Genomic DNA, 22,307 nt, shown 5'->3' with positions numbered 1-22,307 from the left:
GAGAGGGCTCTATACTGTCTGGATGGTGCAGGTATCAGATGTTTGTGTTTCTTCACGGTGAAGACTCACACAATGTGGATCATATTTGTGAACCACCAAAGTGGAAAGAAGGCACAGAAACTTATAAAATGGTTTTTATCATTCAGATATTTCTAAATATATGCCATTTTGTGGACTAGCTGAACAGTTTTGGAAAAGGCAGGTCATGTTTTTAAGCTAATTATCCCTTAGTTAGGGATGTTAGCACTGTAGTAGAAAGCAGGGCATTTTAACTTTACGTGTCAGCAGAGTGAACCATGGCTCAGAGCTGTCCATTGCAGACTCCTTGCTAGTCAGGAAAGCTCTTGAGGCTCTGCAGGAGGATAGGTAAGCAAAACTTTAGGATGAAAAGGACACTAGGTTTTATTTCTGTTCTGCTACTATGTATTGCTTTTATTTCTTTGCATCAGTGTGAAGGGCTGGAATTGAGAGTCATGAGAGTTTTGGTATTTTCAGACTTTTATTTTGATCCTTTCTGACTCCCCTTATTGCTGTCCTGCTCCACACTTAACGCCTACTGTTCTGAGCTGTCACTCATTATTCCTGTGCAAGGTGGTGGTGCCCAGTGTAGTTTCTCCTACAGCTTTTCTGGATTTTGCTATTCTACCATTACTCCCTGAGCTTCGTTACCTCAGCAGATGAAGTCCCAGGCAGATTTTATTCCAGCATCATTGTGGGCTGTTGTGAGGAGGCAGCTCCCTTGTTAAGTTAATGACCTGTGTCCTCCTTCAAGGCCTTCTTTTGCTTGCAGCCCTGGGGTGGTGCACAATATCAGTATTTATGAACTGTCTCTGCTGTCTTGTCATGGTTCCTCACCTAAGGACACGAGTAGTGTTTTACTGTCCTTGAAGGCTCTTTTTGCTGCCTCTGCCAGTCTCTGCCAGCTGAATTGCTACTTCCTTCCCTTTTTATAATGTAGCTGACAAAATTGCTTTCCTTGGGACAAAGGAATAGCACCAATCAGCTCATGTGTGTTTTATTTTCTGATGTAATTTGCTGTCCAAATCTTTGGATCAAAGTTTATCATTCACCGTTCCCCACTTCTACCTGCCAAGATGTTTACATGTCTTTTTCAAGGCTGCTGTTCTCAGCATGCTGGTGGCTGTACTCCTCCATTGTGATATCACTCATGCCACTCTCCTCTGTGCTTGGTGGTTCTTGCAGTGCGTTGGTGACCATTCAGGTGCCAGAGGAAAGAGAATGCTTCTTCATGCCCACTGTGCATCACCAAACACGACCTTGTTAGTACATTCAGCTTTCCTTGAAGAATCTCCATCTGTTCATAACATCTCTCGGCAGACTTTTGCCTGTGTTCTGGGTTTCAGCTCTTGTTGATGTGCTTTGTCCTGGTTTCACCTCAAGCAGTCTTCACTGGAGTGCAAACTGCCCTGTGCTGGAAATCCAAGTGTCTCTTTCAGCTGCTTTCCATCCTGTTTCCAGTCTTGAATGGAAATCTTCTCTCCTAGGAAATACCTTTCTTCTCACTTGTGTTTTTGTAATTCTGCCTCTGCTGCTTTCTGCCAAGTGCTCGGGAGGCAAGTTTTCTTGTAAACACAAATTTGTGTTGCAATAAAGTTATTACAAACCCAACTAAAACTGCTTGCTTGGAAGAATCTTTTGTTTGCAGTAAGTGATTTACAGGACATAGTTGGTCAGGGTGATGTGTCTGTTTCACACATTAGGAGCAGCATGTTGCACCTGAATGCTGCCCTGGCTTGTTCACAGCATTTTGCTCCTCCCAAACCCCTGCAGTTAGGTATGCAGTAAAAATGCTAAGGAGAGGAAACTGGCCAAGGGACTAGGTCAGAGATAAAGGGAGAAAAAATATGGGAATCAGCAGGCAAAAAGAACAAGGAAAGAATTAAATCCTCTGAGGAAGGGCACTGGTCTCTGCACGTCAGTGCTACTCTCTCTTCTGGGTTTGAGTGTGTTTGCATGCACATGGAAGGATGCCTGAACAAAGGAGGGTTGCAAGGAATAAAGAAGAGCACTGACAACATGTGCAAAAGCTGTTCCATGTGTGCCCGGTGCTACTTTGAAATCTTCCCAAGACAGTGATGATGGTGGCTGATGTCATGCACTGATAAGAGCTGCAAACTGATTTCTTGATACTGACAGAGAGAAAATCATGATGCTGGAAAAATCAAGGAAGGTCACCTGCGATGTATGTGGAAGAGAATGGCGGATAGGGAAGAGAGGCAAAGATACCATTGAAGTGACAGAGCAGGATAATGAGATTTTTCTTGTAACTATGAGAACAGTCAACTCTGCTTTGGTCAATACTCAATTACAAGGTGCTAAAGTGACTGAGACCCAGTCTTGTCTCAGCTAGTTGCTTTAATTGGGTGAATCAGTAGACAAAGATTATAGATGGTCGTATGAAGAAGACGTCTTGTTCTAGTCAGGATGTGAAGGCTTAGGAATCGAGTGAAAGAGAATTGCTAACGTGTGGCTGATTGGCAGGGAAAGAGTGATGCTCTGCAGCAGAGGAAAAAAGCAAAAAATATGGTTTCTGTAGCCATATGAATTTCTCCTCTTGGGTTACAATAGTGCCTAGGTATCCAAGAATGGTCAAAGAAATGGAGATTTTGAATCAGGCAAGAGGAAATGGCACTGTGCCGAATGCATAGATACAATAGTTACTGCCTGTGTGTAACATGGGGAAAGGAGAACAGAACCTCAGAGATCAGAACCTCAGAGATCCCAAAATATTAGGGGATAGTGGCCCATCATGAGCTTGGGACATGGAACAGTAAAAGATGAAAGTTAATTTAGGTAATAGGAGCAGAATTAAGGAGGGATACCTGAAGGTGGATGAAATTTTGAGAAGCGGAATGTGATCAGATATGTCTGTGGAAACAAGTGGGTCAGAAAAATGAGACAAGAAACTGGTTCTGAATTTTGGGTAAGGATTTGCAGTGTAAATCAGAATGAAGTGAGGAAAAAGAAATAACAGAAGAGAACATAGTGAAACCTTACAGATAAATGGCAGAAAGGAGACCATTGTTACTGACATGCCAGTACAGTCAAAGTCAATTTATGGATTGAGGGCTTGTTTCAGGACTTGGGGAAAAGGTTTGTTTTACGAAATAATGGATTGGGAGAAATGCCAAAATATGAGCATGTAGGATAAAGTTGGCAGATGTGAAAGGAGGGTACTGAAACATTAGAGAAGAAGAATGAACAGGAGATCAAAAATACTGAGAGCTTGTTTTGATGCTGGAGAGGGGTGAATGTATGTACAGGACACCCATCTGTTCCTTTGAGATAACAGAAGAAAATAGGTCACTAAGGGAGCACACAGAGTAAAGGGCATGGGGAATTAATAGACTGAGTGGGCTGAGGGAGGACTTGGTTGTGTGCGTGAGTTTGATTTGTGAAGTGTCATATTTGCTACATGCTCTGTAAATCTCCAATTCTTGATTGTTTTTGCAGTGCGACTCCATGACAGTATTTCAGAAGAAGGTTTCCATTACCTCGTCTTTGATCTGTAAGTGTCTGTCTCTGATGCTTCACCAGTGATGCAGCCACATTGGTGGTTGACTAAGAGTGGAATAAATAGCACCTGCATTAGTAGCATTCTCCCCTTCTCTTTTGAGACCTGTAAATACCTCAAATAGACCTCTGCCCTATTTGACAAAAATCCATTGACTGTGTGGTGGAGACAGACCAGGAAAGCTCCTGGCTCCTGGCACCAGGTGTAAGTGTGGGGATGGCAAAGAATGTCTATCCTGTGTATGGAGACTGATTTTTGTCTCTGAGGCAGCCCAACAGGGGTCCTTCCCAAGCTCAGCATACACCTCTGCTCAGCAGGGGTGTGTGGGCAATTCGTGCACAGTGTGTCCACAGAGTCCTGTGCACTGCTGGTGCAAAGGCAGTCCAAGGGCTCAGTCATGTGCATGTAGCAGTGCTGGTGCCATGGTGGTGGAGCTCTGCCCTGGTTCCCCTGGAAGGCAGTAACCCGTGCAGGCTCTGGCCAAGGGCCCGGGTGGGTGGCCATATACATCCTTGAACTGCACAAGCATGGGCTCTGTAACATCCTTTGTTCTTTTGCACTCCAGGGTTACTGGAGGGGAGCTCTTTGAAGATATTGTTGCTAGAGAATACTACAGTGAAGCAGATGCCAGGTAAGACTGTTTCCAGACCCTTGCATGCATGTTCCATGTACATGTACAAGTGGAATGAGTTTCCTGACTGCTGATCTGCGTGTGGCTTTGTTCTAACACTCTTGCCCCTTGTCTGGATAAAACAAATCCTCTTTCTGCTATTAGCATGAACTTAATTGTCACCAGGCAGCCTGACTCAGTACAGCTCTAGCCCTTGCCCACTTGGAGACATTGCTGTCTCTGCCACTTGCAGATGCTGTGCTCTTTGCTGGGAGATCCACTGTTAGCAGTTTTGTCTACCTGGCCTTTTTGGTGACAGAATGTCCTTATAGAGCAAACATAAGGGAGAGCTGTGAGGGTGCTGCCTGCTTGGCCCTTTTCTTCTTCTAGCAGGGTTTCCAGTGAAGTGCCACTGCTATTGGGCAGATCCATTCAATTTGCCTGTGTCTAGGTAATGTTTACTGGACAGTGAGGAGAGGGGGCTTTGAAGGCTGTGTTTCTGTGGAAGCCCTCTCTGACTGTCAGCTGGTCAGTGCAGTGACAGAAGGCACAACATGAGAGAGCAGCCTTCATATTTTAATGTTAAAAAGATTCAGTTATGCCCTTCTGTTCCTGAATGTGTCCCCTCTCTCCCACTTGTGAGTTTCCTGAAGTGGCACGTGCATGTCCCTGTTTATACAGGGTGGATGTTATGTGCAGCAGTAGCTGAGGGTGTTGTCTGACCCATCCATCTGCTGGACATGCAGCATCTGGAATCAAAGCTGGGATTAGGCCACTCCTGCTCTGCTTTTGCATGGCCTCAGAGTGGCCCAATGGTGACATTTCACCCTGCAGACTGAACAGCCAGTCACGTTCTTATCCCATACTAACCCTTGCTGAAGCAGAACTCAGGGGAGCCATGAGGAGTAAGAAGGAAGTAGTGGGTACCGTGGCAGGTTGAGCTTGGTAGGCAGTACTTTAAGGACAAAGATACTGAGTGCAGGGAGGGAAAGAGAGTGTGGCCTGGGGTGTTGGTGTAGGTACTGCTAATGGAGTCTGCAGGCACTTACTTGCTTTCTCTGTGGTTCATTTACCGTGTGTGTCTTCTGGTCATTGCAGGCTTTCAAATGAGGCACTGCTCTGTGTGCTCTGCCAGGAGCCATCTGGTGATTGGGAAGGCCAGTGAACTCATCAGCTCTGCTGGAGCTCCTGGCAGAGAGGTCTGAGAGCCCCATAGGTGTTTTCAGTGGGGTGTACAGATCCTGTAGGCACAGCATCTCAGATGGATACACAGTCAATCATGCCGCTCTGCCTTGAAGTTGGGAAGTTTTGAGGTTATCAATCACAATCCTTCCCCTGTTCCTCTTGCCAGTGCCTGCTCCCTGAAGTGCTCAAAAGCTGTCAGTGACTGACACTGCTCAGGAAAATTATGGCAGGGTTAGGGGAAAAGGAGGACTGTCTGTTGCTCTGTGAGCCTTTCTTAGGGTGCTCAGCCCTCTGACTGTCAGCTGGTCAGGTCTCCAAGTGCCCACAAGATGACAGAGTGAAACTCCTCCCTTTCTCTCCCCATGCTGTGCTGAATTCCAGAGCAGTCTGAGAGAGCGAGGGAGCGAGGTCTGTGCCAATCTGCCATGTTTGGCTCGCCTGGGACACCTCACACTTTTGCCATTTTTGGCCAGAAAATCTCTCTCGCTCAGACTCAGCTCTGTTCTAATTATACATTTTTGTTTTGGGAGCAGGGAGGTTTTCATGGATTCCGACCCTGAGGATTGTACTGCCAGCTCCAGAGGGCAGGGGATAGCAAATACACAGTGCTGTACCTCCTCTCCTCACCCTCTTCCCATCTTTTCCTGTAGCCTTTTTTCCTTTCCTCAAATATTTCACTTATTTCAAATTTCTTCCTTTGAGATTTGTAGAAGTCAGTGAAGGATCTGAGAGATCCTACAGTGAGGACATAGACCTCTTTGAGTTATCCACATCTGCGTACTTACTGCCCAGCCATAGTTGTCAAAATCCCTATTCTGTTCCAGTAAATTGGGAGCCAGTAAATGTTTAATGGAAGGGATGGTTCCGACTTGGAATCTCACCCATGGGTGGATTGTGCTGTTGTTATGCGACAGGTGTAAATAACATCTTGTTTTTGTCCCTGTGGTTTACAGCAGTGGGAATGGCAGAGCCAGGGTTTTCTGTGAGCTGGGGGAGTGCAGCACGCTGCACTTAACGGAATGAGTCTGCTTTTCAGATTACTAACCCCTTAAGTGGGATCTGTACTTAAAAGGCACCCAGCAAGCGGGTGTGTGTGCACATTGTGTATATAAAGTGCTTGAGATGCTGCTCTGAAAGCTTTGCAAACTGGCAGGCACCCAGACGTCGTCATCCTGAATTTTCTGGGGGAGGCTGCTACTCTCCCAAAGTTTATTCTTTGCTCAGGACTAGCCCAGTGGAATGTTTCCTGGAGTGATTTGGTCTTGCTTGCACAATTTTGGCTGCTGTTTGAAGATACTCAGATACCTTGGTTGTTCTGTGTGGGGTGGGCACTGTTGTCTGAAGGAACAACTGAAAGGCTTAGTATGATGGGAAGGAAGGAAATGATGGGAGGTAGGAGAGAGGCTTTGTGGTCCTGCTACAGAAAGGATGTTTGGCATCCTGTTGCTGGGCGGGCTGGGGTCGTTCAGCTGTGATGGTGCTGAGCTGTGGCATCCACTGCTCACAAGGAAGACATTCAGCCTGAGATCTTGAATGCCCTGTAGAACAAGTATAAAAGTTAGGGAGGTAGTTCTGGGACGAGATGAGATGTTAAATGTGTGTGCGTAACTTTGTGTGTCTCTCCCTTTTATCTTGCAGCCACTGTATTCATCAGATACTGGAGAGTGTGAATCACATTCACCAGCATGATATTGTGCACAGGGACTTGAAGGTAATGTTTCCTCTGTGCTGTAGTCTGAGGAGAGCAGCCAGGGGATCATTGGAAGAGGCAAGACAGGAATATTGTGTTGCCAGCTGGCAGGGATTTTTGTGTGGGCTTTTTTTGAGTTTGGTTTTGTTGTTTTTGTTTTTTTTTTTCTTTACTTGAACTGGGTTCAGGGGTTCCTGAAGCACGAATTTGCTTCTTCAGAGTTTTCTAGAGGGCTAGAGGGTGTGATGAACTCCCAAGGAGGTTTTCAGTCTTTGTGAAACTTGCCAGCTCTCAGCTTCTCTGAGGCAACTCCAGGATAGTTGTGAATCTTGGAGAGAAGTATGCTTCCAGAGAAACTTGGGTAGGATTCATTATAATGAAGGACACTTTCTAGTTTGTGATTGAAGAGATCTCTAGAGACCTGGAGCAATCTTTGTTCAATCTGCCAGGATGAGTTTGTCTGCACAGAGCATGTATATTTTTATTCTGCAGTGTTGCCAAATACATGCCACTGCGCTAGGGCAGAGATGCTCAACAAGAATCTTTTGTGTTATTTCTTTCTTCTCTCATCAGTAGAAGCACTTTTAATCTAAAACCAAAACTGCTGGCCAGTTAAAGACTGGATGAATCAATCATTTGACACATTATAACACATTTATAGCTCCTAAGCCTCCGCAGTAGGGTCTCCTAAACTCCTAAACTGGGCAGCTGTGTTGGGAGCTGGGCAGGCTCCAGAATGGAGAGATTTGTGCAGGAAAGTCTGCGTGCCCTGGAGCCTTCTCTGTCTAAAGTGGCAATGGTGATGGTCACCAACAGTCCAATTAAATTAATGCAGGATGACACCTGCTGCTGTTGGTTTGGGCTTGTTAAACAATGTGTGAGGGGGAAGGTAGAAAAGTATTTTGCAGAGAGCAAGGTAAAAGCACACTGCAAGCTTGCTAGCAGTGTTTTGATCTAGTGGAGCACCCTTTGTGTTTCTGACAAACTCCCATGCAACACTTTTGGCCTTCTGCTTCACTACACTGTGAAAAAAAGCAAATGATCTACTGTGGACTGTGGCTGCTCCTGATTAGACCCAACACCAGCTCCTGAGAAAGCAGCATCCAAGAGGCACTAGTGCCCAAAATTAGGGAGTCTATGAAAATCAATAATGTTTCCAGTACAGAAGCTTTCATTGTGTTCAAATACAATCTGGTTTTCTTCCATAAGTTTTGTTTGTAGGAAAGCTAGCAACTTGTTCAGAATTTATCAGCTTCTAGACACTCCCTGTTGTAATTAATATGTTTCTTCTGTTGCTTGTTCTGATTGTCTGAAACTATCCAGGCCTGAGGAGTAACCATTCCTTTTAGCAATGAAAGTTCCTATGCTTTTTATTTAATATTTAGCTCCTCTTCAAAAGCTTGGCCTTCAGGGTCAGTGTGTAATAACTGCAGAGCCAGCTTCAAGTAAGGTTTTGTCTTTTGCACCTCACTCTCATAAGCCTGTCTTTTGGCTGACATGCCATTAAAGAATGTCAAATGTTGAGCTGCCTATAGGGACTGTAAGAAATTAGGGGTGCATTCACATCCTCACCAAAAAGTATGTGAAACCTGAGACAGCCCATATGTTGGCAAACATGCACATGGATGAGCACCATTAGCCTTAAGGTGTTTGCTTCTAAAATAGAGGTACAAAGTGCTTAACTAGCACAAGTCTGTCTTAAATGTTGCTCTTAGTCAAGCTAAGCCTAGGTGCAATCTGGAGTTGAGAGGGATGTTCAGAGTATTTAATTGATCTTTTGCTTTAGGGTCTTGTTTATAGGGTGAATTTTCATTAGTGGAGCCTAATTACTACAATCTTTTCTTCTTGCCATATAGTGAAAAGCCAGTGGCATCCAAATGTACTCAGACCCAGCTGTCCTTCCTTCCCTGCTGCTTATGGCAAGGACTGTGTTGAGGAAGGCTTTTCTCCATTCATTCAAGGTAGAAATAGGCACTTGCCCAGTACTTCAGAGCAGATGAGTGAGCAAAGCATCTTGTGCCTGTCAGGCAGAACAGGGCTAGAGAGTTGCTATGGGGTGGAAATAGTGAACAGGCTACAAAAAAGACCCTTTTCAGATTTTTGAAACTGAGACAAGCTCCTGTTTCTGGATTTCCAAGTATTCATCCTGCTCTGTTAAAAAATCAACTTGATAACAAATTGCATAAAAGATGAGAAGAAGTTAGGATGAGAAACCACTGTTTCACCTGCCTATCTTCAAGTTGATTTTCCTGCAAAGCCATAATAGCCATCAGCTTAAAGGCTTTGGGGTTTCAAGGGGTCCCATGTAGCTAGCTGCTCTGGTACTTCAGAGGAAGCTGCCAATTCTCAGTCCACTTTTTGGAGCTGTGTAAAGCCTTCTGCTGAAGTCCTCTGCTGGAACACAAGAGAATTATGGTTTGAGTGAGATTCGTTCAGGGTGGAAATATGAGGGTCAAAAGTCTGTCTCCCTTTCCTAGCACATGGAAAAAGTGACATAGTTGTTTCTTGTATAGGTGATGGCAGCAGTAGCAAGACAGAATATTTGATGCTGCTGTAAATGTGTAGCATGAAAAAATTGCTTACAAGAATACTCACTGCTGTGCTGCTTATGCCAGTTTGAGGCTGAGGCTTTTTCTGTAAGGGATGAAAACTACTGCCTAGCCAGATGATGCCTTCCCACATTACAGCAGTGTGTTTGGCAGCCCTTATTAGCATCATATTTACTTTTTCAGTGCCTTGGGGACTGTCTAATGTTCAAGGGGAGAAACATCACTGCAGATTGTATCTCCTGCATTGTCCCTCCCTTCTTCCTCCGCTTCCCTTTCCCCTCCTCCCAGTTATCCTCTCTGAGGAGGGCAGAAGAGAATTTTGGCTTAAGTGCTGCAGGAGCTGTACTGCCAGTGCCCTCTGGTGTCAGCATGTAATGTATGGGCTGGGTTGGAAGAGGCTCTGTCTCTCACAGAGGAGCCAGAGGATTTGTGTTAGACTTGACAATTTTCTGCCACTCCAGGTCAAGGCTATTCTTTGCTGTTGCTGTGTCTTCTGAACAGGTTTAGTACTGCATGCTAAATTCAGTCAGCAGGTGCAATTTAGTGATGTGAATCCTAGGTAAAAGGTTTTAACAAGGATGTCAGTCTTTCATTCTTACTCTCTTTTTTCTTTCTTGTCCTCAGCCTGAGAATTTACTACTAGCGAGTAAATGTAAGGGTGCTGCTGTCAAACTGGCTGACTTCGGACTGGCTATAGAAGTCCAGGGAGAGCAGCAGGCCTGGTTTGGTAAGACTGTTTGAGCTTCCCCAGCTTTGCTCCCCTGTTTTCTGGTGGCTGATTGAGTTGCATCCTGAGTACTTTGTCTCAGCTCTTCCAGCACACTTCTCTGTATTTGGCTGTTTCTTTGCCAAGCACGACAGCCTCTGGGTCTTAGGCTCAAGCCTAGGTGAAATAGAGGAAAAACTAATAAAGAAAGAGAGAAAAAATGGCTATGTGTTTCTCTATTTTTCTTCTCAGTTTACAGTAGATGCTAGTGTCAGAGATGAATGCAGCTGCTAAGTTTAGACCCTGATCTGAACTTTCCTACTACTCAGAAGTGTAGACATCTGGAATTTTGTTTGGTCACTTTACAGAAATGCATTTGACCTAGCCTTCCTCAGGCACATTTGGATCTGACTTTATCTTTGCTTAGCTAAAGCATAATTAGAAATGAGACCTTTTCAGGTTAAAAATCAGCTCTGATACTCTGCAATGCTGCAGATTCTGGAAAAACGACTTCTTTTCCTGGTCTCCCCATACCGCTCAGCAATCAGATGTGTCCCATTTGTGTCTTGTGTTTTCAAACTTCAAGCCATTATATGTAACAATTACATAAGGCCTGGCATACAAGTTTGTGCCCAGGTGGTTGACATGGTCCCTCTTACTTGTCTGGTTTTTTTGCAGTACACAGGCACTGGATCCCATCTGATTTTCTGTTTTATTTTGGGGTTTCTTGCCTCCTTTTGCTGGTTTACCAAGAGACAGTGCTAACAAATAAGAGATGAAGGGTGGGAGAGACAGGTTTTGAAATTTGTTAGTTACCACTAGTGGATTTTGTGATATGGCAGTCTCTCTTCTGCTTGGGTACTGTAAGTACTTCATGTCATCCATTTTCTGGCAGGGTTTGCTGGTACTCCAGGCTACCTCTCCCCTGAAGTCTTGAGAAAAGATCCTTATGGAAAACCAGTGGATATATGGGCATGTGGTAAGATTTGACAAATGTTTTACACTTAAACAACATCATTCTGTGTAAAAGAGTAATTTCTTGTAGCCTTTTGCTGGGAGGGTGCACAGTGCTCCTTCTTACTGGGTGGAGACATGAAGGCACAATTGAGGATAAGCACTTTGTGTAGATGGAATGAATACTGGAGCCTGAACTCACTTGATTCTGGCTCCTAATCTTTTCCTTGGGCCATCTATCAGATGTTTGAGACTCAAAAGATAGGACCTGTCTATGCTTTGCAGAGTCAGTTGTTTAGATAACTGTAGCAATTTCCTATTACACTAACTATGTAAAAGATTAAATACTGAAGAGGGATGATTTTTTTAAAAGAAAATAAGTAAGTGTTAATATATCTGGGACAGATAAGTTTAAAGATTTGTGATATCAGTGTTGCCTGACATAGACTAAATAGTTCTCTGCAGGCCAGGAGTGTCAGCTTTGTCAGTGTCATTTGTGTCCCAACACCATGCACAGTAAGCGTCTAAAAAAACAGAGTCCTTCCTAAAACATCCCTTGCTGCCCAGGAACCCTAGGAGATGTGGCTTCATCTTACTATGAGAGCAGCTGGGGGTTGTGGCTCACCAGCCATGGTAGCCAGAGGAGGGTAGAAGGACATTATGCAGCTCGTTCTAGCTCCTGACATTGGCGTTAAGAGCTGAACATGAAGTGCCAGGGTGAGGTCCAGCAGGTGACAGATTTGTACTGTGCTTTGCTATCTCAGAAGGCTAAAAATGATGGCAAATGAATCTATGGAGCAATCATTGCCTTGGGGACTGTCAGGAGGGAAGGAAGAGGGGCTGAAGGAATAAATGGCATATTAGCCTAACCATAGTGTATCTGTGTCTCTCCCTCCCAGGAGTGATTCTGTACATATTACTAGTGGGGTACCCTCCCTTTTGGGATGAAGATCAGCACAAACTCTATCAGCAGATCAAGGCCGGAGCCTATGACGTAAGGGCACTTTCTTGCTGAGTACTGCATGGGTGTAGAAGCCATCCAAACATGGCACTGTCGTACCTGGTGTCCTGCAGCAGGCCGAGCTTCTGTGCCAAGTGATGTTTGACGTGCTCATACACCTCGCTGTCTTCACTGCCTGGGATACAGCCCTGGCTGGGGCTGCTGGAGGGATATGAAGGGAAAGCATCACAGTGGGCACTAGAACATTGGCACTTGTTAGGGAAATGCAGAGGTGGGAAATGGTGTCTTCTAGTAATGCTGATATTTTTTGTGGAGTAGAGAGAAGATAGAATAATGAAGGAGCTTGTCTTTGTCAAGGCCTAATAAAAACTATGTGGATGTGTTCTGTAGAATATTAGCTTCAGTTATGTTCTTGTACTTCTCTGTGCTGTAGTCCATGGAAAGCAAGGAGCCCAGTGAGAAGACTGAATGGTGGGGGACCATTGGAGAGGTGGCTTTGTGGTGGGGATCAGCATGGTGGATTGGGTTGGAGGCTCTTGTAAAAAACCAAGCAGATCATAGAACACTTCTTAGAGCACAGCAAAACTGAGGTGTAAAAAGTGCCTGGAAGAGGAATAGCGAGGAGGTTAGTACTGAGGGAAGCAAAGATGGAATAAAATATAATTTGAGTACCACAGCTTTAATGTTTGACATAAATTCTTCCATGTAAGGAGAGGCTTGAGAGGGAAAAAGGAACTCCTGGAAATCCTAGCTCAAAGGCTGTGGGCATGAATATCAAGAGGAAGTTGGGGAGTTCTTTTTGTAGGCTGTCTTGTGGTTTGAGTTAAACAAAAATAAAACCCCCAAAGGTGAGGGTTCTGCTGGACTCCTTCTGCCAGTTACCTCCCAGCTTGTGTGCTTGAGACCATGAGAGCAGCTGTACTGGTGAGAACAAAAGTCTGCCTATGTCCTGGCTCTGTGGCTTTCCTGAGTGAAAGCAAAGTGATGTCTTTGTACTTGATAGCTTTAAATGGACTTGTGTTCCTCTCTTGCCTTGCTGCTCCTCCAGTTTTTGTGTTGCTTCTTCTTATTTGAAGCATTTTTCCAATAATTATATCAATGGGGATTTTCAAAGCACTTCAGGGATTAAATACCTCTTCCTGTAAATCATGAAGAGTGAAGTGCCTGATTCCTCCTTACCCATCTATTGTTTTTGAATTCTTATCTATAGTGAACAAATTCTTATCTATAGTAAACAAAAACTAGATCCTTCCCTCATTTGGCCTGATAGAAAATTGCTGCATTTTACTGATGCACCTGTCCCTGGTGTCCTTACCCAGCACCAAGGGGCTTGTTGGCACATGACCAGTCTGTTGTTCTCCCTTGACCAGACAGGAAGTGGCAACAGTGAAAACAATGATTTTTTTTTCTAATTTTTTTTTTGTGCTGTTGGGTAGATGTTTTGCAAGACATTACCATGAATACTTCAGAGTTCAGGTGTGGGAAAATTGTCCTTGCTTGAAACTTCAGTATCATGATTTTTGAGTATGCTCATGCAGTGTTTGCAGAACAAATTGTATAATGCCTTAGTGATGCCTGCAAATGCAGAAATGATATTATATGCAAATCAAATACAGCAGGTGTATTGTTATGACCCAACAGAGTAAAGCAATAAAAAAGCATGAGAAAAAAAAGATGGAATAAACTTTTTCTAAATGATGCATTACTGTAAGGAAATATTTTCAGGATAAATCCATTTTTTCCTCCCACTTAAAGACAGGGAGCATTACCCCAACAATATATTTGTGTTCTGAAGTTCACCTGTATTTGTACAGTGGATTCATAGGATTTAATCTCAGCATACTGTTATCCATACCACATGCAAGCCTGTACGGGATGGTGTAAATATCACATCTTTATCATTGCTGGAATTATAACAGAGAACAGTTACCCCTCATGGATGATCAGCAGCTGAAATACTTGAAATTCTTTCCTTTGTTTTCATGCTTCTGTATTCCCATCCACTGTTACATCTCTCTTGCCTCCCAGGTAAAGATATTGGTATGTTAGGTGGTTGCTAACAACTTGCTGGTGGGTTGCTACACCCAAGGGACTGGTTTTGTTCCAGGATATTGTGTTTTATGGTGGAAAAAGTGTACCTGGTGGGATGTTCCCTGTTAGTGGGTTTTGCTTTCATGCAGTTTTGCTGTAGTTAACTGCTTGTGATTTTTCATAAGCTGTTAGAGCTTTTAGTATGCTGTAGAAAGAGACAGGTGGGGTAAAAAACTATAGCACCCGTGTTTTTCATGTAAGAACTTGGTTAAAAAGATCTGCGACTTTACTTTTTTGACTGTTGAGTGGGACAGAAATTCAAAGGTCTGAGTGATTCCTAAAAGGTTTTTAGACTCTTAATCTTCTTGCTTATGTCTGGTGAATGGTACAGGTGTGTTCTGCTGTCTGGTACCATTCATTTGTTGGATTCTGGATGATTTTTGTTCAGTGTGAGTTTTCACAAAAACTGGTGGGTGCTGGAATTTAGGTGTGTAGCAGGGAAGAATCTCTACTGCTAGTAGAAGATATTTCTATTCAGTTCATCATCTGTTCCTTCTTCCTCTTTCAGTTCCCATCACCTGAGTGGGACACTGTGACTCCCGAAGCCAAGAATTTGATCAACCAGATGCTGACGATAAACCCAGCGAAGCGCATCACAGCTGACCAGGCTCTCAAACACCCATGGGTTTGTGTAAGTGTTCTCCTCATTACAGGTTAATTTGTGCTTTGCCTTCAATGGACATGCTAGGAAGACTTGAAGGACCCAGTATATTTCTGTGGTGGCAAAACCACCACGTTCCACCCCTCACTACAATTTCACATATTTCAGATTATATTTTTTGGGGGGGATATTGACCTTCAACAAGCCAACTTTGTCATGCTGTGGTGCTTTTATTGCCACAGTAGTAAAAAAAAAAAATCCCTTGTTCTTTTAGAATTTTGTCAGTGTCCACAGTTTCTGGTTTTTTCCCCACATCTTTTCTAATCCATAGCATCCTAAATTATCAAATAGAGTTTGGCATCAGACAAAAATTTTAGGACCATTTTGTTCTTCATCTCTGCTTCAGTTTATGGCATATCATCTTGGCAATATTTGGGACATTTCTGCTATGCTGCAGCTTAACTGGCTGTAAACTTGAAATCAGCAAAAAAATCTTTTGCTGTTCTGTGTATGTAGCTTCTGCCTTGCCAGACCTCACACATAAGTATTTTTCATCTTTTTCAAAGTTGGCAAGGAAATCCCAGAACACAGCTGGGTGTAGGTGTAGGGGAGGGCAGCAGTGATGCACTTTTATCTCTGCACAATGAAATAGTTTGACCTAAGTCTTACCAGATGCTCTGGTAATATCAGAGTATACTTCTGGGATGGATCTAGTGTGCTCCTTTGCCCATTTTTTCTTGAAAAACTGTGGTGGTGGTGTCCTTATACCACAAATCAACAGATAGCAATTTAAAGCTAATTATGTGAACATCTGTCTAACAGGACTGTCTGCTGTAAGATGATGCAGTTCCTTGGAAGTCAAAACTTCACACTAGCTGAGACTACATATATTTTTTTTTCGTCCTTGCATGCTTATAATCAAGTTCCTGTATATTAAACTTTCCTCCCAGTGCCTGGAGCCAAAGTTGTATTATGATATCCCACTCCCTGTGGCAACTTTCCTTCTCTGAGCTAGGGAGAGGCTGATTTCACTTCCCAGCCATGTCAGCCTCTCACTGAAGCTGCCTCTTCTTGAGTCTGTTGTTTCCCTTTGCTTTGCAGTCCCTGTATGCACAACGTGTTTTCTTCTGGATACGTATGGCTCCTCTAAAGTAAATGTTGTAGGAAATCTAAAAAAGTTTAAAAGTTTATCTGAGACACTGAGTATCTTAGCATCACTGAACTTCTGAAATATGTGTCCTGATTCTTGTAAGTGCACATTGAACAACTGGACATCACTGGCTGGAGGAACCAGCCAGAGTTGTTTGAGGACACTTTGGCTACATTCTCCCCACACGCTGCCATGTGTACTGCAATAGGTGACCAGCTTTGACAATAGGATCAAAGCAGAGACTTCGCATGAAACTAGCTGCATATACGCACAGTTTACAGTTCTTTTGGGTATTGCAGAATTTTTTCCAAGCAAGAGAAAGTTAGTGGAGATTTTATTCACACTTACCTGCCAGGTTAGAAATTCACCCACTGTCCTCGTAAAGGGAATTCAGGCTTGGGGTTCTGTGCAAGAGCAACAGCTCCTTTGGCATTAGTCAGTGGCTTCCTCATGTGCTCTAAATGCTTGGCAGTAACAGTCTCTGGTTTCCTTTTGTGGTCTTAATGGCTGCAACACTTCTGGGAACTTGTCTTTTAGCAGCTGATGGCATCCCAGTCTGCTGTGGATGACAGATGTGCATCACTGCATAGAGATTATGCTCATGTTTTTTCCATTGGTACAATAGCAATACATGATCTTTTCTCTTACATGCTGAGAATCTGTTTCTGCAATACTGGTATAAAGGTGCCAAGGCCTCTGCCAGTCAACCTCTTACATTCAAGGGGTTGCCATGTCCAAGAAGGCTGCTGCTCACAAGTATTCCCTTAGTGCTTGATATTTCCCTTTCAAACTGTAGCTAATGCAGCCCAGGTCCTTTCTGTAGTGCCTCTAAGTCAGTTCCCCATGGGTATGCTTGTTCATCTGGCTTTGTCTTCATACTGTCGTAAATCCTATGTGTGCCTGAAAGGCAGGGAGCACTGATTCTCACCTTTACTTCACTCATAAATTTCTTGGGTGCAGTCCTGTCATAGCCCACACATTTAATCTTGATTAAATATGTCTTGCTGGAAGTTCTCAGGTTATGAACCAGTTGCAGTACCTTGCGTCCATGCAATGGTGAGAGGCTTGGCCATGTAAGCCTGAATGTGTTGATTGTGTGCAAGTGGAATGAACTTCCCTGGCTGATTTGGTGTGGGTATGTTCTTGACCTTCTGCTGTTCTGTTTTTCAGCAACGATCCACTGTTGCATCAATGATGCACAGGCAGGAGACTGTGGAATGCTTGAGAAAGTTCAATGCTAGAAGGAAGCTGAAGGTAAGTACATCTTAATTCACTTTAGGTTTGATTTTAGTTCTCTGAATTTGAGGTTAGTGCCTTCCTAGCAGCAATACTTCATTTCATGACTAGCGCAGTGTTAGAGAAGTACCTTATGTGATCCTCCAGTACAGGGCACTGAAGTAGTGTACTGAGGAGCTGGATAGTTTCTTTCTCCAAGCTCTAAGTTTCCCATGCCTCCTCTGCTACATATCACCCCTTCTTGTTTCTGCCAGTGAGTTGAAATAGAGCAGGTTCTGGGACTTTTAGTTCTGAACACTCTGCACCTTCCAGTACTAGTGTTACCAGTTGCCTGCAGCTGGGGCAAAGCCTCTGGTCTATGCACAATGCAGCTCTCTGCTGTGTGAAATCTAGGAAGCAGCGATGTGTTAAATTCTTAGTGCCATTTCAGACTTCCTAGGCTATCCTGCCTGGCATCTAGCTGCTGCTCTAGAAAGGCAGGATCGTGAGAGGTTCTGTGTCGAGCCTAAGAGCCACATATGGGAATCCTGGATACCCTGGGGTTCTTCAGGGTACCAGTGGGTACCTCTGCATTGGTAACTGATGCATTGTGTCCTCCATGGGTCAGCCCAGCCTCTTTCTCAAGTGGCGCTTTCTGTAATCCCTGCTTTGTCTTCCCCACAGGGTGCAATCCTCACGACGATGCTTGTGTCTCGGAATTTTTCAGGTAAGTCCTCAATGTTCCCATCCCTGCCTTGGTTTTGTTTTGTGTGAGTGAGCTGGATAATATTTAAACCATTTTGGGGTCAAGTAGGAGGGGTGGAAACATGGTTTCAGTTCATCATGGTGTAATGGTGGTCACTTTGCCTGAGCTGGTGACCAGTGTAAAATAGGAAATGATTTGTTTGGAGAGGAGCACATGGTATTGTAGTCTGGCACAAAACAGAAGTAGAGTCAGATTCCTAATTGTCTCATGATATTTTATTAGCAAATTACTTGTGAGAAATTCTAGCTGGTATGGTTAGCTTTCCCATCATAAACCAGGAGTGAAGAGCTCTTATTAGGTAGGAGTGTTTCCTTCAGACTTGAGGCAGGGACAGGGAAGTAATATTGGTGAGAATAGGGACAGGAGCTATTTGGATATTGTATTACTTTGACTCATCAAAAATGGGTCTGAAGTGTCTGGCTATTAGTTTTCCTTCTTGGAGTCTCAGAAGTGGTTTTCATCCTTTTAAATTTAATAGCTGGTAGTCTGGCTCCCGCCCAAGTGCATTACGTAGTGCATTTACTGAAAATGCAAATCTCAACATGTAAATCCATGCTTTTTGGAAGATTACTGTCTTGGCTCGGCACACATAGGTGATGCAGTCTTATCTGGGCTCATTTTCATTTGGGTGGAAAACCTCTACTTGTAAGTGCTTTTGGTTTATGGGATCTTTGTTTTCTTTACCCTCTTTGTAATATTCTTTCTCTTTTAAAAGAGCAGCCATTGAATGCATGAGTCAGATTTTTATTACACCTGACTACAGCTGCTTTCAAGTGGAAGTCTGCTGTGTGGATTATGTGATGATGGAAGTGTATTGATTTCATCTGGCCATTTACTAATGGTTGATACCAATACTTATATTCTGGGTGTTGTTACAATAAACTTGTAATTGGAATGAAAACCTCTGTGAAATGATCATCCCAGCACACAAAGTGCACATTCATGCATACGTTCTTCTGTGAACTCAAGACAGCGTTTTTCACCTTCTGTATGGTGATGTTAACAAAAAAACAATTATGTGAAACTATGCTACAATTAAGGGCCAGCCCTCACCATCGTCCAAACTTTTTTTCCTTGGTTCTTGCTTTCAGGTAGACCTGTGCCAATATGTCAGCATTACTTGTGACTACAACAATTTCGTTTTTCTGCATTTCTCACAGTTTGGCCTTCAAAGGGACAGAGTAATTTTATCCATTCATCTGTCCCACAATTGTGCTGTTACAGAACTTTAAAATGCTATACTGTTTTCTGAGATCGATTCTGAAATAACTGTTTGAGGAGCTATGGCACAATGACAGGACTTCCACAGGCCTGTACAGAGCTAAACATTTTCTTGGGCCTTCTGCTGATGTGAACTGTTTTTGTTCTATTTACACTGCTCATCTTTATTTCACTTAATTGATGATTCTGAAATAGCCAGGGGTTTTATTCCTTTTTTTATAAATAGAAGTTTTAGATAATTTTTATTCTGCAAATGTTGTCACTTCTAATGAAGCTGCAGAAGTGCTTGGGTGAGAAAATCTCTTATGGGTAAGATTTTGAGTACATGAAATGCCAGAGAGAAGAGTTCTCCGTAATAGTGTGTGACCTATACATCCACTTAATCCCTGAGCTAGTACTGAAGAGGAAAGAGCTTGCTCTGCTCATTCTTCTCTGTGTCAAGAGCTGAAGCTGCTGGATCCACTTCAGTTAACAGCTGAAGAAAAGGAAATCCTAGGTGGCCCATAGCAAGTGCAGGGTTTGCAGTGTCACTGAGTTCTGCTTTGAATATAAACTGTGATTCCAAGTATGAGACACTCAGAAAAACTGTCCAGAGGGAGATGTTGTGAATTTAGATGCAAAGCCTCTGTTGAGAGTAGCAATTCCTTACCTTTTTATGTGTTTTTAGAGGGATGAGATCATCTACTCCTGTTTCCTTTGCAGGACTGTGTGTAATATGAGCTTGACTTCTTAAAATTGTAATTATTTTTAATTTACTTTGGTTTTCTAGTTGGCTGCAGTTGAAGTAGATACATCTGCTGAAATTAAAGAATAAGTGCATGCTAACTAAAAGTAATAAGTTTAAAAGTTTGGGTGGGAACTTCAGGTAGGCCTCAGACTTGAAGGGTTCTGCAATAATATTTCTTTCTTTCTTCCCCTAAAGCCCTTAAGAGGTTTTTATTTTTCTCTGATTGAGTGACACTGTTTTGTGGATTTTTAAATGTCTCATTTGCAGCAAACAGGGGACTAGATTTATGAAGAGAGAAGCTTCTTCCTGCCTGGGGATGAGATCTCCTAAAAGCTTCTTCCATAGATGTTTTGAACAAAGAGGAAAATAAAGGCTCATGTGACCCCAGTATCAATTAATTAGGCATGATTGTACTATCTGCAGGAAATATGAGAAGACTCCTTTAATCTCATTGCCATTACTATCTCCTGTGTCACATTTTGTAGTATGGAGCTCCTTCTCTGTATAGGCCTGTGACAAATTGTATTCCTAAAGAATCTGTAGCAGTACTTTCTCTCTCCTTAGCCCATCAAAAATTCTTGCTTTTTGCAAAGAAAAAAAAAAGTTTCTGTTCTTTTGTGAGTAATTTGTTGCTTGCTGTGTGTCTTTTGCCCCAGGCCAGTTAAGTTAAAAGATATCTGGTTCCTTTCCCCAGTTATGATGTATTCAGTCATTTAATACTGGCTGTTTGTGGTTTTTTTAGAAGATTGCATCCCAGGCCAGCTGTAGGCTCTTTGGTTAAAGCAGGTACAGTTGCACTCCTTTCAGCATAAGTCAGGAAGAAGAAACCTGGTAACCATAAGGGATTTGTAGCTTCTCTTCACAGTCTGTAAGGTGTTAATTGAGCTGCAAGAGAGAACAATGAAATCTCAGTTTTGCTGTAGGCTTGTTAGGGTCACACCAGGGTACATACAGGATTACTTGGGTGTTCACTTGGGGCTTCAGATGTTCAGATGATCCAAGCAAGCCCTGATCTGATCTGCATTCCTGTACAGAATACAGAAGTGCAGTCTGTAAATCAACTGATTAGATCATGTGCAAGAAACTCCTAAATCATCTTCTGAGAAGTAAATGTAAATTTATTACTAGAAGAGAGTTGGCAAGGTTTTTAGAAACTCCTGCTATATTTAAAGATGCCTGGACTCATTTATGTAGATAAAACTCTGTAAATAGTCTTGCTATAAACTGAGTAAAAGGATGAAAAAAAGCTGGTTTTCATCTTAGGAGCAGCCATGGTGCCAGGAGGAGCATCACAAAATGCTGAGAAGTGGCTTTTCTCTGTAAGCCGATTTTTGTGCACAACTTACAAGTGGCCTCTGTGAAATTCTTAGTACTGTTTTCCTAAGTGGATTGCAACTGTTAATTTGGGGAGCTGTTCAACAAGCTTTCACACTGTGAAATTAATTTCTGTCACGTGGTTCAGCACAAGTCCTCTGTTCAAAATAGATCCTAAAGCAGACATTGCAGGTAATTATGCCTTATGCCTGAAACCTCTATTTTTAACTGATGTTGAGCTTTCTTCTGGGTTGTCACTGCTTGCGCAAGTCAGTTTTGTGAGGGAACTATTGTGGCAGAGTGTGACAATAACTGGAATTCATTACATGTCTCTTACAGATCCTTATTAACACTCCAATGTGCAGGTTTGAGGTTTTGGCTAGATAGGTGAGGTTGAGAGAGGCTGGAGGCAGATTTGAGGAGCAGAGTTCTTTCTAACTAAGTAAAGAAGGCCTGAATATGCCTGTGTACATTTAGTGTAACCTGTACAGAGACATTTTTTAGCTGACTAAAGAGCAAGGAGGAAATAATACAAATACTGAAGTGGTACTGAAATATTTTGGTGTCTTGTTATACCTCCCTTCAAGAAGTGTGAAATTGAATTTTTGTTATTTTGTGCATGTGTGTGTATGTATATACATATACTTCTATACTCAGGTTGAAATTTGAGTTCCTTTCTTTAACTGAAAGGAGTAATTTATGTGAAGTTTCTACTGTGTTGTGTTAGGTAGATATTGATTCAGGACCAGAAATTTGTAACTCCTGGTAGGAATCCAAAGGTATGAAAATATGGATGGGGAAAAAATTATTAAGGTATTTGTAGGGCTTTGACTAAATAAGTATATCATCACTGGAAACTACATTTCCCAAGCAGAAGATGAAGTCACATTTAATGTAAGATTAAGTTGTTTTTAAGTGTTTTCTCTGTATCTACTAAATCTCTTAAGAAACAGTAAGGGTTTCAGTGAATGGTGCTCAGCTGCTGCAGTGTGGACCTGCCAAAGCAGTGGATTGCAGTTAGTAACTTCCATT

At 42.9% G+C, this 22,307-nt stretch overlaps 1 protein-coding gene across 14 annotated transcripts in view; it reads left to right on the top strand.

Annotated features, from left to right (window-relative positions):
* The window catches only part of CAMK2G (calcium/calmodulin dependent protein kinase II gamma), a 118,210-nt gene that overhangs the window by 63,974 nt on the left and 31,929 nt on the right, over positions 1 to 22,307 (top strand). For all 14 annotated transcript variants that reach the window (XM_064717150.1, XM_064717148.1, XM_064717147.1 and 11 more), the window contains exons 4-12: positions 3,475 to 3,529; positions 4,101 to 4,166; positions 6,969 to 7,041; positions 10,194 to 10,296; positions 11,171 to 11,254; positions 12,129 to 12,223; positions 14,790 to 14,912; positions 17,203 to 17,286; positions 17,932 to 17,974. In XM_064717150.1, the coding sequence (XP_064573220.1) occupies positions 3,475 to 3,529; positions 4,101 to 4,166; positions 6,969 to 7,041; positions 10,194 to 10,296; positions 11,171 to 11,254; positions 12,129 to 12,223; positions 14,790 to 14,912; positions 17,203 to 17,286; positions 17,932 to 17,974 (726 nt within the window). The remainder of the gene's footprint in view (positions 1 to 3,474; positions 3,530 to 4,100; positions 4,167 to 6,968; positions 7,042 to 10,193; positions 10,297 to 11,170; positions 11,255 to 12,128; positions 12,224 to 14,789; positions 14,913 to 17,202; positions 17,287 to 17,931; positions 17,975 to 22,307) is intronic.

The sequence above is a fragment of the Zonotrichia leucophrys genome, chromosome 6, assembly GCF_028769735.1.
Source record: "Zonotrichia leucophrys gambelii isolate GWCS_2022_RI chromosome 6, RI_Zleu_2.0, whole genome shotgun sequence".
NCBI classification, from domain to species: Eukaryota; Metazoa; Chordata; class Aves; order Passeriformes; family Passerellidae; genus Zonotrichia; species Zonotrichia leucophrys.
The sequence above is the reverse complement of the archived record's forward strand: the minus strand, read 5'-3'. Positions and strand labels throughout refer to the sequence as shown.